Source organism: Portunus trituberculatus, chromosome 17 (assembly GCF_017591435.1).
Source record: "Portunus trituberculatus isolate SZX2019 chromosome 17, ASM1759143v1, whole genome shotgun sequence".
In the NCBI taxonomy this organism is placed as follows: domain Eukaryota; kingdom Metazoa; phylum Arthropoda; class Malacostraca; order Decapoda; family Portunidae; genus Portunus; species Portunus trituberculatus.
In genome coordinates, this window is record NC_059271.1 from 29428431 (window position 1) to 29442524 (window position 14094).

Here is a 14094-nt window from a genome sequence, read left to right on the forward strand (position 1 = left end):
TAATCACCATACAGTAATTGGCACACTGAAATCTAGACAAAGGATGATTGTCAATAAGGCACTTAGCATGCAGGACTAGATCAAGTTCTTTGTTCCTTCAAGTCTTACCTGAAATTGTTCATTCCTCAAATATATTTCTATCTTTTTCTCAGCTAGTTCATCTTCACTAAGATATTGGAAGTTTGACAAGTAATCAGAGTCTTCTGGTTTATAGTCTGGATCTTCTGCCTGCATGGCTTGAAGACGTTTATTGTAAAGCCATGACTGATCCAGGAATTCATTCTCCTCCATCTCTTCATCTACCTGTGGGATCTGTGAATAAAAACAGAGAAGGAATTGCAGTAGAAAAGATAGGAGCTAGAGATAGTTTCTATTGATGGAGTATGGAAGGTCAACTATTTCAAGTACGTATAAACTAGGAAGCTAGACAAACTATCATAACAGAAATATCATAAATGGTGATATGAGATGCATGATAATATAGCTAATGAAGGAAGAAAGTCCCTTGCATCACATACCAGATGTTTAGTACCAATGCATGAAGACATTTAAAGACACTCAATAATAATCACTGTGAATATCCAGTATTATCAGACCAAGAATAATTGTAACTGTAATGGAATGGTTACGCAATAGCTTACTAATTTATGTCCAAAGCTGAGGGTATGAACTGAGTGATGCTTGTAGTCCTCAAAAACTTACATCAGGTTAACATTTTCCACATAAATAACAGATGTTCAGTGGTTGGGGTTAGTTAAAAAATACTTTGCACAAATAAGTGTGCAAATGGCAAGGTCATTATAATTCTACTATGGTTCTGTCTCTTCTTGGCTCATTTCTACATTACGTTGGTTACATACTATGTTGTTAATGTTATGCATTCAGCAAATATTTGATTTTCATTACCTAGACTCTAATAGGACATCTTGATTTTGTTTCAAGCAGTTTACTCAACAAGTAGGTGCACAAGAAATGCCCTGGGATTGGAGGTAGGTTGCAGAATACTAGAGTTTTGATTATTGCATCATGAACAGCAGGCAGGTCAGAGATATGGACAAAAACAGACTGATCTAAATATTTAAAACATTTGAAAATGGAGAGGAAGTCTCTTAGAAGCTATGATTAGTACAGTACAATAGGCAATGCAAGCATTAATGTCTACATATGTACATATACATTATACACTAGGCTGGCATCTCCCTCAAAAGAAAACAAGCAAAACACTAAACAGTTTAGGAAATATGATTAAAAATCACTACTATGCCTCTATATCATATCTCATCATTAAAGAGAGAGAGAGAGAGAGAGAGAGAGAGAGAGAGAGAGAGAGAGAGAGAGAGAGAGAGAGAGAGAGAGAGAGAGAGAGAGAGAGAGAGAGAGAGAGAGAGAGAGAGAGAGAGAGAGAGAGAGAGAGAGAGAGAACCCTTTTGGCTGCCTTTCATGACAACAGTTATTCTAGTCTTGGTATAGAATGCATGTTGAGGATGTATTTCCTTACACATAAGAAAATTTTCAAATTAAACACGCATAAATAGATATGCAAACAAAGCATACTAAAAATTGTAGACTGCAATTGGGAAATGCAACTGAATATTCAAAAGTAAGGGACCAAAATGAACAAACCACAAGACAACAAATTAAGATAAGTACAAAAATCAATAAAAAAAAAGTAAATATCATCTCACCTCTACTTCAAAAACAGTCAGACCACTGTTTCCCTTTGACACAGCTTCTGCTTTCACTATCAGATGAGATCCCTCAAGCTTTTCAGTGCTGAGAGGATGGAAGTCATGGTAGGACACTGCAATCTGTAGAAAAGAGCCATCTTCAACTCACACACACACACACACACACACACACACACACACACACACAAACTGTATTTTCACACATTACAAACTGCATCTTCGTTTCTATTTGAAGGACAGGGAGATGAGAACTGTGATCAGAGATACATACTCATCTTGGGGTAAAGTAACAAGCAGAGTGCCACAAGGGTCAGTGTTAGCCCCCATTATGTTTCAGATTTATGTAAATGACATTCACAATGCGGTAAAGTTATATTCATTTATTTGCTGATGATGCAAAGCTGCTAAGAGTTATCAAAACCCAGGAGGACTGTTTGCTGTTACAGGAAGATATAAACAAAATCTATGAGTGGAGTAAGAAGTGGAAATTAGAGTTTAATGCCAAGAACTAGGAAAGAGCAAAAAGACAGACCGGTATGGAACTAGTATCTGATGGGAGAGGAACAAATAATGAAAACTAAAGAGGATAAAGATTTGGGAATGATTATACAGGATAATCTGAACCCCAAAAAACACATAAGCAAGATATTTGGATTATCATATAAAATGTTGACTAATATGAGTAGGATTTCAATTCATGAACAAAGATATGATGAAAAAAAATTATTGCAAGCATGGTACGTCCAAAGCTGGAATATACAGTGGCCCCTCTACATACCAGCTACTCTATTTACGAGAAATTCGAGACACCAGATGTCTTTCGAGCAAAAATCTTGACCGACATGCGAGAGAAAATCCTGCTAGGTGGCCAAGTGGTCGAGACTGCCCAGCATCAGCCAGCATGTGTGTTTCCCACCATACGGACCTGATCCCGCGCTCTTGTGTTGTGTTGTTTTTATCACATTTATCTCCTTTTTGTGGGTTTTTTTGTAACCCTAACCATGAGTTCTAAAGAAGGAAATGGAAAGATGTTCTCTGAGAAAAAAGAGGATAATGTCAATCAAAATGAAGCAGGAGAAAATAGACAAACACAAGAGTGGTGTTCATGTGAGTGATCTCGTAAAGCAGTACAATTGGTCATTATCGTTCATTTAAAGTTAACTTTAATTTTAAGTGTAAGTGCTTATGTATCGTCAACAGTCTCTCATGCTCCCTCACTCCTCCCGCACCTATCTCCCTCGCTCCACCACCAAGCATACACCTCCGTTAGATGCCGCTGACTTCCTCCATGGTAAGTGCTCATAATAAACTTGCATTTTACTTCATTAATATGATCTTATTTATCTTATTACTGTATTTTCATGTTCAATTACTATTTGAATGTGTTTTTAGTAATTGGAAGATGTGTTTTATAGTTATTAAGTGTTAACTTGGATGATTTTGGGAGGCTGGGAATGGATTAATTGGTTTTCAGTTATTTCTTATGGGGAAAATTTGTTTGAAATATGAGAAATTCTAGATAGGAGCTCAATCTCGGAACGAATTAATCTCGTATATAGAGGGACCACTGTAAGATTAGAACGGATACAGAAGATTGCTACAAAGATGGTGCCAGAACTAAAGAACCTAACATATGAAGAAAGGCTGAAGGAAATGGGGCTACTAATCTTACAAGACAGAAGAGAATGAGGGGACCTAATAACAATTTACAAGATAGTCAATGGCATTGAAAAGATAGACAAGGAAGACCTGGTGCTGGTGACAGAAGAAAATAGAAGGACAAGACGACATGTAAAGAAGATCAGGATGAGGCAATGTGGGAAGGATATTGAAAATACAGTTTTCCACACAGAATGGTGAAGTGGAATGCATTGAATAATGAAGTTGTTACAGCACATAATGTGCATAACTTTAAGGAAAAATTGGATAAATGGAGACATGGAGACAGGATATTATGAGCCCTGCTCAAACCCTGTACAATACAATTAGGTAAATACAACTAGGTAAATAAACACACACACACACACACACACACACACACACACACACACACACACACACACACACACACACCCGGTAGCTCAGTGGTTAGACCGCTGGCTTTACAAGCCAGAGGACCGGGGTTCAATTCCCCAGCCGGATGGAGATATTTGGGTGTGTCTCCTTTCACGTGTAGCCCCTGTTCACCTAGCAGTGAGTAGGTACAGGATGTAAATTGAGGAGTTGTGACCTTGTTGTCCCGGTGTGTGGTGTGTGCCTGGTCTCAGGCCTATCCGAAGATCGGAAATAATGAGCTCTGAGCTTGTTCCGCAGGGAAATGTCTGGCTGTCTCGTCAGAGACTGCAGCAGATCAAACAGTGAAACACACACACACACACACACACAGCTATATAAATCTGTTTGTGGACGATGCGAAACTGTGCAGAGTTATAAAGCAAAAAGAGGATTGTGGAATACTGCAGGAAGACCTAAATAAGATCTGGGAATGGAGTAAAAAGTGGGAGATGGAATTCAATGTGGACAAAAGCCATGTCATGGAATTGGGAAAGAGTGAAAGACGACCAGTGGGAATCTATAAGATGGGAGATGGAGTAGAACTGGAGAAAGTAAAAAAGGAAAAGGACTTGGGAGTGACAATGGAAGAAAACAATCAACCAGTAAGCCATATTGATAGAATTTTCAGAGACATATAATTTGCTAAGGAATATTAGATTAGCATTTCACTACATGGACAAAGAAATGATGAAGAAATTGATAAGTACTATAATAAGACCCAGATTGGAATATGCAGGAGTAGTGTGGAGCCCCCACAAAAAGAAACACATAAGGAAGTTGGAGAGACTACAAAAAATGGCTACAAGAATGGTTCCAGAATTTGAAAGGATGACACATGAGGAAAGACTAAAGGCTATGGATCTACCAATCCTGGAACAGAGAAGGGAGAGAGGGGATCTGATACAAATTTACAAATTGATCAACGGAATGGACCAAGTGGATAATGAAAAACTGATCCTGAGAGAACAATATGACATTTGAAGCACAAGATCGCATAGTAAAAAACTGAGGAAGGGAAGATGTCTGAGAGATGTCAAAAAAATATAGTTTCCCGCAAAGATGTGTTGAGACTTGATTTAGTTTGAGTGAAGAAGTGGTGTCAGCAACGAGTGTGCATAGTTTCAAAGAAAAATTGGATAAGTGTAGATATGGAGACAGGGGCCACATGAGCGTAAAGCCCAGGCCCTGTAAAATTACAACTAGGTAAATACAACTAAGTAAATACACACACACAGTGTCTCAGCCCTACCCGATGATTGATCAATATGAGCTCTAAGCTCTTTCCGTAAGGGAAAGGGTGGGTGACAAGCAGGTAACTGTGGTGAATTTTACACAACAATAAAGAAGCTAGTAAGAGAGGAAGAATACTTGGAAGGTGGAAATATAAGATAAAGGAGTACAAATATGAAAAATATCCTGATAAAAGTGGAATGCTTGAACAAATAAGAAAGGAACGTTTGGATAGTTAGACATATAGGATCTACTATGGCACAGGCAAAGTATTGTACACATGTTAGTATTATGTAAAACTAGGAAGATACAATCTAACTTAATGAAAACTTATAGTTATTTAATTATCATAAATCCTTAATTTTCTAAAATGAGTTTTGGTTTAGTTAACTGTAGGATATTGAAAGTCAAATTTCTTTATAGTTTGTCTACACATCATACTTACTGAGGTAGAAAAAGGTAGGCCTGGTTTAAAGATATAAGGCTGGGAACCAAGAAAACGAATGTTGATGGAAGAGTTGATGATTTTGGCCATACTGAATCCAGTTTCAGTGATGCCCATGAAACTGTCATGAACCTCTACTTCCACTCGCACCATGGTGTTATCGGTTTGTGGAAACTTGCGAGCAATCTCATCCATGGGGAAACTAAACTCATCTTCACCATCCAACTAGTAGAGAGAAGAGGGAAGAAATTACTTCAGCTTCATCAGGCCACCTGTCTTTGAAAAACACATTTCATAAAGAAAGATATACAGGTAACTCTTGATTTACGCTTGTTTAATTTACGCGTTTTTGTTAACACGTGACCGAAAAAATATTATAATTAATTAAATTTGCGCGATCGGTTTGCTTATACGCGATTTGGCCCAACTACATTTTCAAACTGAGTGCCAGACGCAATTTCAAGCTGTGCGCCAGAGAGTGGACGGCGACGACGAGTGCTTGTGAGGGGTGAAAACATTGGCGTCCTGCGTTTATTTTTTTTACTGGTGTTTACTTTTATACTGTGGGGTTATTTTTGATAAGTGGATTTTTGATAAAGTGGAAAAGCTCAGAGGAAGATGGTGACTGACTGTGAGTGGTGAAGGCAGTGACGCAGTGAATGTTGTGTTCACGTATTCTTTGTTTTGTTGTTTTCTCTTATTATTTTTTGCTTTCTTTTATTATTTCTTGCTTTTCCCTTTACTTTAGATACACTTTTAGTATTTAGAATAGTAAATAATAAAAATATGTTAATTTAGCCAAATAAATAGAGTATTTTGTACAAATTTTTTTGGACCACATCCCGCATCTATTGCTTCTTATGAGAATTACAAGTTTGTTTTACGCGAATTTTGATATACGCAATGCCACTTGGAATGCATCTATCGTTTAAATTGAGAGTTACCTGTACATGATAAAGACACTACCTTGAAATGGATATTCCTCCAATTCAACAAGTTAGTACACTGTTACTATCAAACACAATAATATTATGTATGAACAACAACTATTTGAAAGTTTTCAGATATTCATCAGCTCTATCATAAATAGATAAAGCAATGCAAAAAGTTACATTAGATTCAGCTAATAAAACAAATAATATATGCAAATGTGCTCCTTGGTATGGAAGGAGGATTCTTGATTGCACTGAATTCCCATTAAGGCTGTGGCTAAATAAGATATGTGCTATGTAAATAGTAGAAATTAAATAAGAGAGAGAAAAAAAACAGAAGTAAATTAAATGTAATTGGCAAGTAATAAAAAAAGTCCAAGAAAAGAGAATAACAATATTTGAGAATGCATACAATGAAAGCAACAAATATGTTTTGTAATTAAATCAGTGTATGAGTAACTGCTAACAAAAGAAATGCTCAGTAATCTACAAGATGAAAAAAATACTAATTATGTTTCCATCTCAGGCACCTTCAATTAAGCATTGAATTTCTTTATTTTCACTTTAGAAAGTAGAAACAGAGTATTTAAATAAAATATACCTAGACTTTTTTTCATATTTACATAATGCCTTCGTCTAACTAAAAAGAGTGAAGAAAACTCACTGGCACAAAGTCCTCTTCCATAACAAATTGCCAATCTTCTGTGTCAGCACTGCGGACCAGGAGCTTCACGGTGGCATTTCCATAAGCACCCTTGTCAATGCCAAACTCTCCACCAAACTCCCCAGTGATTGCTTCATCTGTGTCCAGGAAGTATGATGGCATGGAGATCTTCACCTGTAATCCAAAAGTGAAAGATAATATTAACAACAATACAAAAAAAAAAATAAATAAATAAAATAAATAAATAAATAAATATATAAGTAAATAAATAAATAAAAAATAAAACACACAAATATATAACAAAGGCCCATTCTCAAAATAATCCTAGCAAAGAAAAAGACTTATCATCATCCTAATTATGTCTGTCATCATCATTCCTTAAATTATGCTGACAACTACAACAACAACAAAAAAGATGATGTTTGGTGTGATGGCACTTGTCTCACTGAAATCAATAAAAGTATCATCCATATATCTCTTGGTACATTTTTATTTACTTATTTATTTACTTATTTCATTTGTTTATTTATTAATTTCTTTACTTCTATTTATCTCTTTATTTATTATTTTCTTAAGGATTGGGACAGTCAGACCATAATTCCCAAATGAGAAAAATAAAAGTTATAGTTGTTTACTAAATGTCCTAATATACACGTCCCACCACCTCTCCTCATTTCCGTCACATAGTATGAAGCCATATTGGTCAACAAGGGAAAGGGAGAGAAGAGATAACAAATGGGGAGAATGGAGAATAAAACAAGAGATTAAAAGAAAAATGGACAATGAATAGAGAAAAATAATAATTAATAAGGGAATAGGAGGAAATTATAATAAAATAGCACATGGATGGATAGCGTATAAGGGAATAGGAGGAAATGGTAATGAGATTAAGGTAACGAATAAGGGAATAGGAGAAAATGGCAATAAAACTGCAGATAGAAAAATTGATAGCGAATGAGAGAATAGGGGAAATGGGAATGAGAATGATAAAGAATAAGGGAAGTGAAAATAAGATAATAGTGTGTGTGTGTAATTCACTGTTTGATCTGCTGCAGTCTCTGACGAGACAGCCAGACGTTACCCTACGGAACGAGCTCAGAGCTCATTATTTCCGATCTTGGGATAGGTCTGAGACCAGGCACACACCACACACCGGGACAACAAGGTTGTGACTCCTCAATTTACATCCCGTACCTACTCACTGCTAGGTGAACAGGGGCTACACGTGAAAGGAGACACACCCAAATATCTCCACCCGGCCGGGGAATTGAACCCCGGTCATCTGGCTTGTGAAGCCAGCGCTCTAACCACTGAGCTACCAGGCCTGTGTTTCACTGTTTGATCTGCTGCAGTCTCTGACGAGACAGCCAGATGTTACCCTACGGAACGAGCTCAGAGCTCATTATTTCCGATCTTTGGATAGGCCTGAGACCAGGCACACACCACACACCGGGACAACAAGGTCACAACTCCTCGATTTACATCCCGTACCTACACGTGAAAGGAGACACATCCAAATATCTCCACCGGGCCGGGGAATCGAACCCCGGTCCTGTGTGTGTGTGTGTGTGTGTGTGTGTGTGTGTGTGTATTTACCTAAGTGTGTGTGTGTGTGTGTGTGTGTGTGTGTGTGTGTGTGTGTGTGTGTGTGTGTGTGTGTGTGTGTGTGTGTTGTTGTTGTTGTTGTTGTTGTTGCTGTTGACCAATAACGTGATTTCATATATGTGACGTCAAATCAGCTGCGTGAAAGAACTGCGAAGGGGGAGCCGAGAAACAAGGAGAGCTGGTGGGCCGTCTTTATTAGAATAATGTCGGTTCTTTTACGTGGTTATAAATTTTGTTCATGTTCATATTGGGACGTTTGAAGATAAATTTAGCAAATAAGTTACCATTACTGAACGCTACCGAAATGCCGGCGAAATGGCAGACTGCTCCATCCATGGTACGATAACTTATTGTACCATGGCTCCATCCGTCCTCCAAAGCTGGCAAGACCACTTTGTTCACACTCACACCGTCATCAGTATCATACATCATTCTGCATTCTCTGCTTTCAACTTTCATATTAATGAGGAACACCGCTTGATAATATATATATATATATATATATATATATATATATATATATATATATATATATATATATATATATATATATATATATATATATATATATATATTTTTTTTTTTTTTTTATGATTATATAAAGATGTGTATCATTATTCATGGGAACTAGCAATCCAGTAGGTCTTTTTATTTATTTTTTTTTTCAATTTTTGTTGTTCTTGGCCAGATTCTTCTCTTGCATACAAAAGAAGAAAAAAATATTTCCACGTATCTTAACTTCCGCATGGTCTACTCAGCAAACCTTACCTCGAAACGCGGCGTAAACCATTTCTCCACTTTGAACTCTTTCACTTCCTCCTGTCCATTGGCAAACACCTTGATTTTCCACCAGCCTACTTTGGTGAGGAAGGGCAGGTCAAAACTCAAGGACACCACACCCACATTGGTGGAGCGCGAGGGCCACCTACGCAGTATGTAGCCTTGGGGATCCTGAAACAAGCAGCAATAAGAAATTCACCACAATGAATGCCAGTGCTGTCCTTCAATCATTGAAGTTCGATGCATACACATGAGAATGCAACAAAAATAATGACAATAATAACAATAGTAGTAGTAGTAGTAGTAGTAGTAGTAGTAGATGATAAAAAGATTGTGCCCTCCTCAAAGATGTAAACCACTGCTAGCTAGTCTTTTTATGTGACTTGATTTACTAGAGGTCTCCACTTTCCGGGAAGTACTGGTATTTACATCACTGTAGTACAATACACACAACAGCGACAATGCATATATTCACAATCTTCTCGATTACCCGCGGAACAACTTGTAACCTTCGCCAGCTTGCGAGCCTCTTTCCCCCGAAGCTACGGCAGTACGCCTACACTATAACAGATGTTCAGCCAATAAAGTGCATGTATTTACCTAGTTGTATTTACTTAGTTGTGTCTTACAGGTTAAAGGCTATGCTTGTGCTCTTCTGTTTCCATATCTATAGTCGTCCAGTTTAGCCTTAAAATCATGAATATTTCTTACTTGAACTTTTTAATCCAAAATGATTTCATATTTCTATGCTTCTGTTTGGAAAACTATATTTCCTAATGTCTCTTCAACACACTTTTTTTTTTCCTTTTATCCTTAAGCCCCACACCAACAAGTCTTATTTTTCAACCGTGTCCTGTATATAGCAATTAAGTCTCCTCTTTCCCTCCTCTGTTGCAATGTTGGAAGTTTTAATCTCTTTAATCTGTCTTCATAAGTTAGGTCTCTCAAACTTGGATCCAGTTTGGTTGCAACTCTTTGAATCCTTTCTATCTTTCTTATATATTTTTTTTTCTATGTGATGACCTTGTGTGTATGTACATGGGTGTGTGTTTCACTGTTTGATCTGCTGCAGTCTCTGACGAGACAGCTAGACGTTACCCTACGGAGCGAGCTCAGAGCTCATTATTTCCGATCTTTGGATAGGCCTGAGACAAGGCACACACCACACACCGGGACAACAAGGTCACAACTCCTCGATTTACATCCAGTACCTACTCACTGCTAGGTGAACAGAGGCTACACGTGAAAGGAGACACCCAAATATCTCCACCCGGCCGGAGAATCGAACCCCGGTCCTCTGGCTTGTGAAGCCAGCGCTCTAACCACTGAGCTACCGAGTGTGTGTGTGTGTGTGTGTGTTTATAATTGTAATTATTCAATACACACCTTTTCAATAATCAATAGGTATCTTATAATGGCACATAACAAAATAATATGTATGTGAATGAAGTTTAAATAGCTGCAGCTTTATTATGCATACCGTGGCGCGTACTATACAAGAGCCCCTGACTAATAATACGCTCTTCAAAATTTTTTTTTCTTATTTTTCGATTTTTTATTAGAAAAATATCAGAAAAAAAATCTCACTTTTCACCTAATTGATCAGGATAAAACGTAATGTCCAAGATTTACTACATCTTTTCAGAAGCCATACGTAAAACCATGAGTAAAGAAAACCTGGTGTGTCATCCGTAATGATTCATTCTCAATTCGTTACTTGCAGTACTCAGCAAGTATATGGTAAGGATTTGAGTTAATTGCCTTAGTTATTTGTTGACAACGTTTGACTAAAATGATAGTAATGATAATAATATTGATAATAATAACAATAATAACAATAATAATAATAATAACAATAATAATAACAATAATATAACACTGCACAAAACTCACCAATATGAACACATCCACAGGGTCGTCGTAGGGTTTGTTGTACATGGTGAGCAAGATGACCCTGAAGTTCACTGAGTAATGGGGTCAGGCCACAGGAGGTGAAGGGCGATGCAGTGGAGGAGGGAAGGTTGGGACAGCCATTAGCTTTAACACTCGAGGAAGCGGACATAATAAGGATGGTTGAAAAAAATATATATATACATAACCAAGAGACGACTTAACATGCAAGCGATTTCAACCATGTTCGTGAATCAATAAAGCAATTCTAGAAAGCAAAATTGGAAGTAATATAAGCTAGAAAATTCTGTAGGAAATTATACAATGAAGAACAAGATACCGAACAGCATCAGAATTTTCATAAAGTAACGTAAGGGAAGAGGAATTGCAGATAAAAGACAATTATAAGCAAACAGATGAATATTTTTGGGAAGCGCAATATCCAAGGAAAGATATATCACAAACTAGAGTACTTTTGTTGCCAATGAACCTAAGTAGTCTGGGCAAGGTATATCGGTATAAGGTATTTCGTTCAAAATGATTGAATTATAAAAAAAATCAATTAGAATTTATAGGAAGACATCTCTTTAATGTTGCATTGTAACGAGTAGCAAGGCGAGAAGCCATGCAGCACAGTGTATTATTCCTTTCATGCAAACACACTGATTATGCATGACCACTCAGTATACGTGTCACTCAGCGCAACCCACCGGTCTGGCCTCCATTGTAAGACGGTCGGCTGGTTTGGATAAGGATGGTAAGGAAGCGTCTAGAGAAATACAATTGTGTCTCATTGGTGAATATGGTGCCGCCAACAGTGCCTGGGATATTGCCCTCCACGTGAAGACGGTAGTCTCCTCGAACAGTGCTCTTGGGAATCTGAAACACAAGGCTGCGACAATTAGTTTCACGAGTTAAGTAGCTAATTGTAGCTCTATCTATGGCTAAGTGTGGACCTTGAAAAAATTCCAGTGTTGGTAATATCATTTAAGTTAAGTACTGGTTTTAAGATAACCCTAAAATATATCTCATCTATTTACGAGACAATACGTAAATCTCTTCCTCTTAAGCAATAACGTGAAATTATAATCTTTTCTATAAGCTGAACGTATTTGGATTATCTTTAATATAAATAAAAGATATCAACAAGAAATTTTAAACCTCAATGTACTGCACCATTATATATATATATATATATATATATATATATATATATATATATATATATATATATATATATATATATATATATATATATATATATATATATATATATATATATATATATATATATATATTTCCGTCTCAGCCTCAGCCCTGCTTCGCAAAGCTATGCAGGATAGTTTTTTTGGCTCATCTACTCTTTTCCTTTAACTAGCCGTTAAAAAAAAAATCACCCTCTCATAACTGTCTTCACTCATAAATAAGAACTATATCCATGTTCACAGTACCCGCTGCCTTCATGCCTCCCACTCCCTCCCGTTAATGGAGGCAAGATTCATCCAAACTCTCGTGGTTTCTCTGTACAATATCTACTTAATCTCACTCTTATGCTGTCCATCTCAATAATCCAAAACTTTAACAGTGCCTTCACTCTTTCACTGATAGTAGTAAATTGATAATTACCCCATAGTAGTATTTTCCCATCCTAATGTTGGCAAACAACCTATCTATTTCATAAAGATATGCTGTTGCTTGAAATCCACTTCTTGTATTCAGTCTTAACGAAATGAACATTTCAGATCATTATGTTGAATGTTTAAAAAATTACTCAGATAGAATTCAGACTCTTGCTTCCAGTATTAGCATACAGGTATACATCATCAACTCTGTCCACAGTATTCTCTACATAAATACATAGAAGGAAGCGCAGCCACAACAGAGAGAGATCTTCGTTTTGAGTTGGTATTTCATACGTATCTTTCAATCTTCACTTCAAAGTTTTTTTAATAAAAACATCTTCACATGGCACATCCTTTGCATCTGCATTTCGGTACAACTAATAATTATTCAAAAGAATGGAAGCATAAGAACATTTGTAACTTCACTATACAATCTCAATCCACTCATGCAGTATTTTTCAGTAACATTCTTCAACACATTTGGGTTTTGTCAACAAACTATGTTTTCCATTTCAAAATAAGAACGAAAACTAATTGCTTGAAAAACTTGAAAAGCGAGTTAGTTATATTGCAAACACTTTACAATGGTTTTGAAGACATGAAAGGTAATATATAAGGAACAAGAACACACTCAAGTAAAAACTTGCTATATAGTGAAGGTGTGTCTCCTTCACGTACATTCCATTCATTCTGACGATTTCCTTATTGGATAAAAGCGACTGAAGGAAGATGCATACAATAACGTAACAAAGTTCATTAAGAATGAGAATAACGTCTTATATTCTTATTGTCAACACTAAATATTCAAAACCAAGGTTGTGTGTATAGGGATGAGATTGGTATTCTGCTTATTTCTATGCAACAGATGATACCCATGTTTCGGTACATGTCTTAAAATTTGCATGAAGGCAATGACACGCATCGTATACGGATATATTTACAGGAGACCAGGTGATGTGTCACACAGTGTGAGCACGATGCGACATCATTCATTCTCTTGTCGCTATTTTGAACTAAGCAGTGTCAAGTTGTCAACTTTCAATTATCAGATCATTTATAACTCCTCGCAATATTTTTTTTTTTTATTTCAATCCAGAATGGGATTAATGAACCAGGATGCAAAGTCAAATTTTCGTACACGAAATGCTCTTTCCCATGTGTGTGGTAATCCTTGTAATATCTA

The 14094-nt window shown here is 36.7% G+C and overlaps 1 protein-coding gene across 1 annotated transcript in view; it reads right to left on the bottom strand.

Moving 5' to 3' along the window:
* The window catches only part of LOC123505028 (CD109 antigen-like), a 51629-nt gene that overhangs the window by 21444 nt on the left and 16091 nt on the right, over positions 1-14094 (bottom strand). Inside the window, 7 exon segments of the mRNA XM_045256040.1 lie at positions 109-312; positions 1686-1808; positions 5419-5643; positions 7015-7188; positions 9388-9570; positions 11293-11363; positions 12000-12168. Of these exon segments, the coding sequence (XP_045111975.1) occupies positions 109-312; positions 1686-1808; positions 5419-5643; positions 7015-7188; positions 9388-9570; positions 11293-11363; positions 12000-12168 (1149 nt within the window).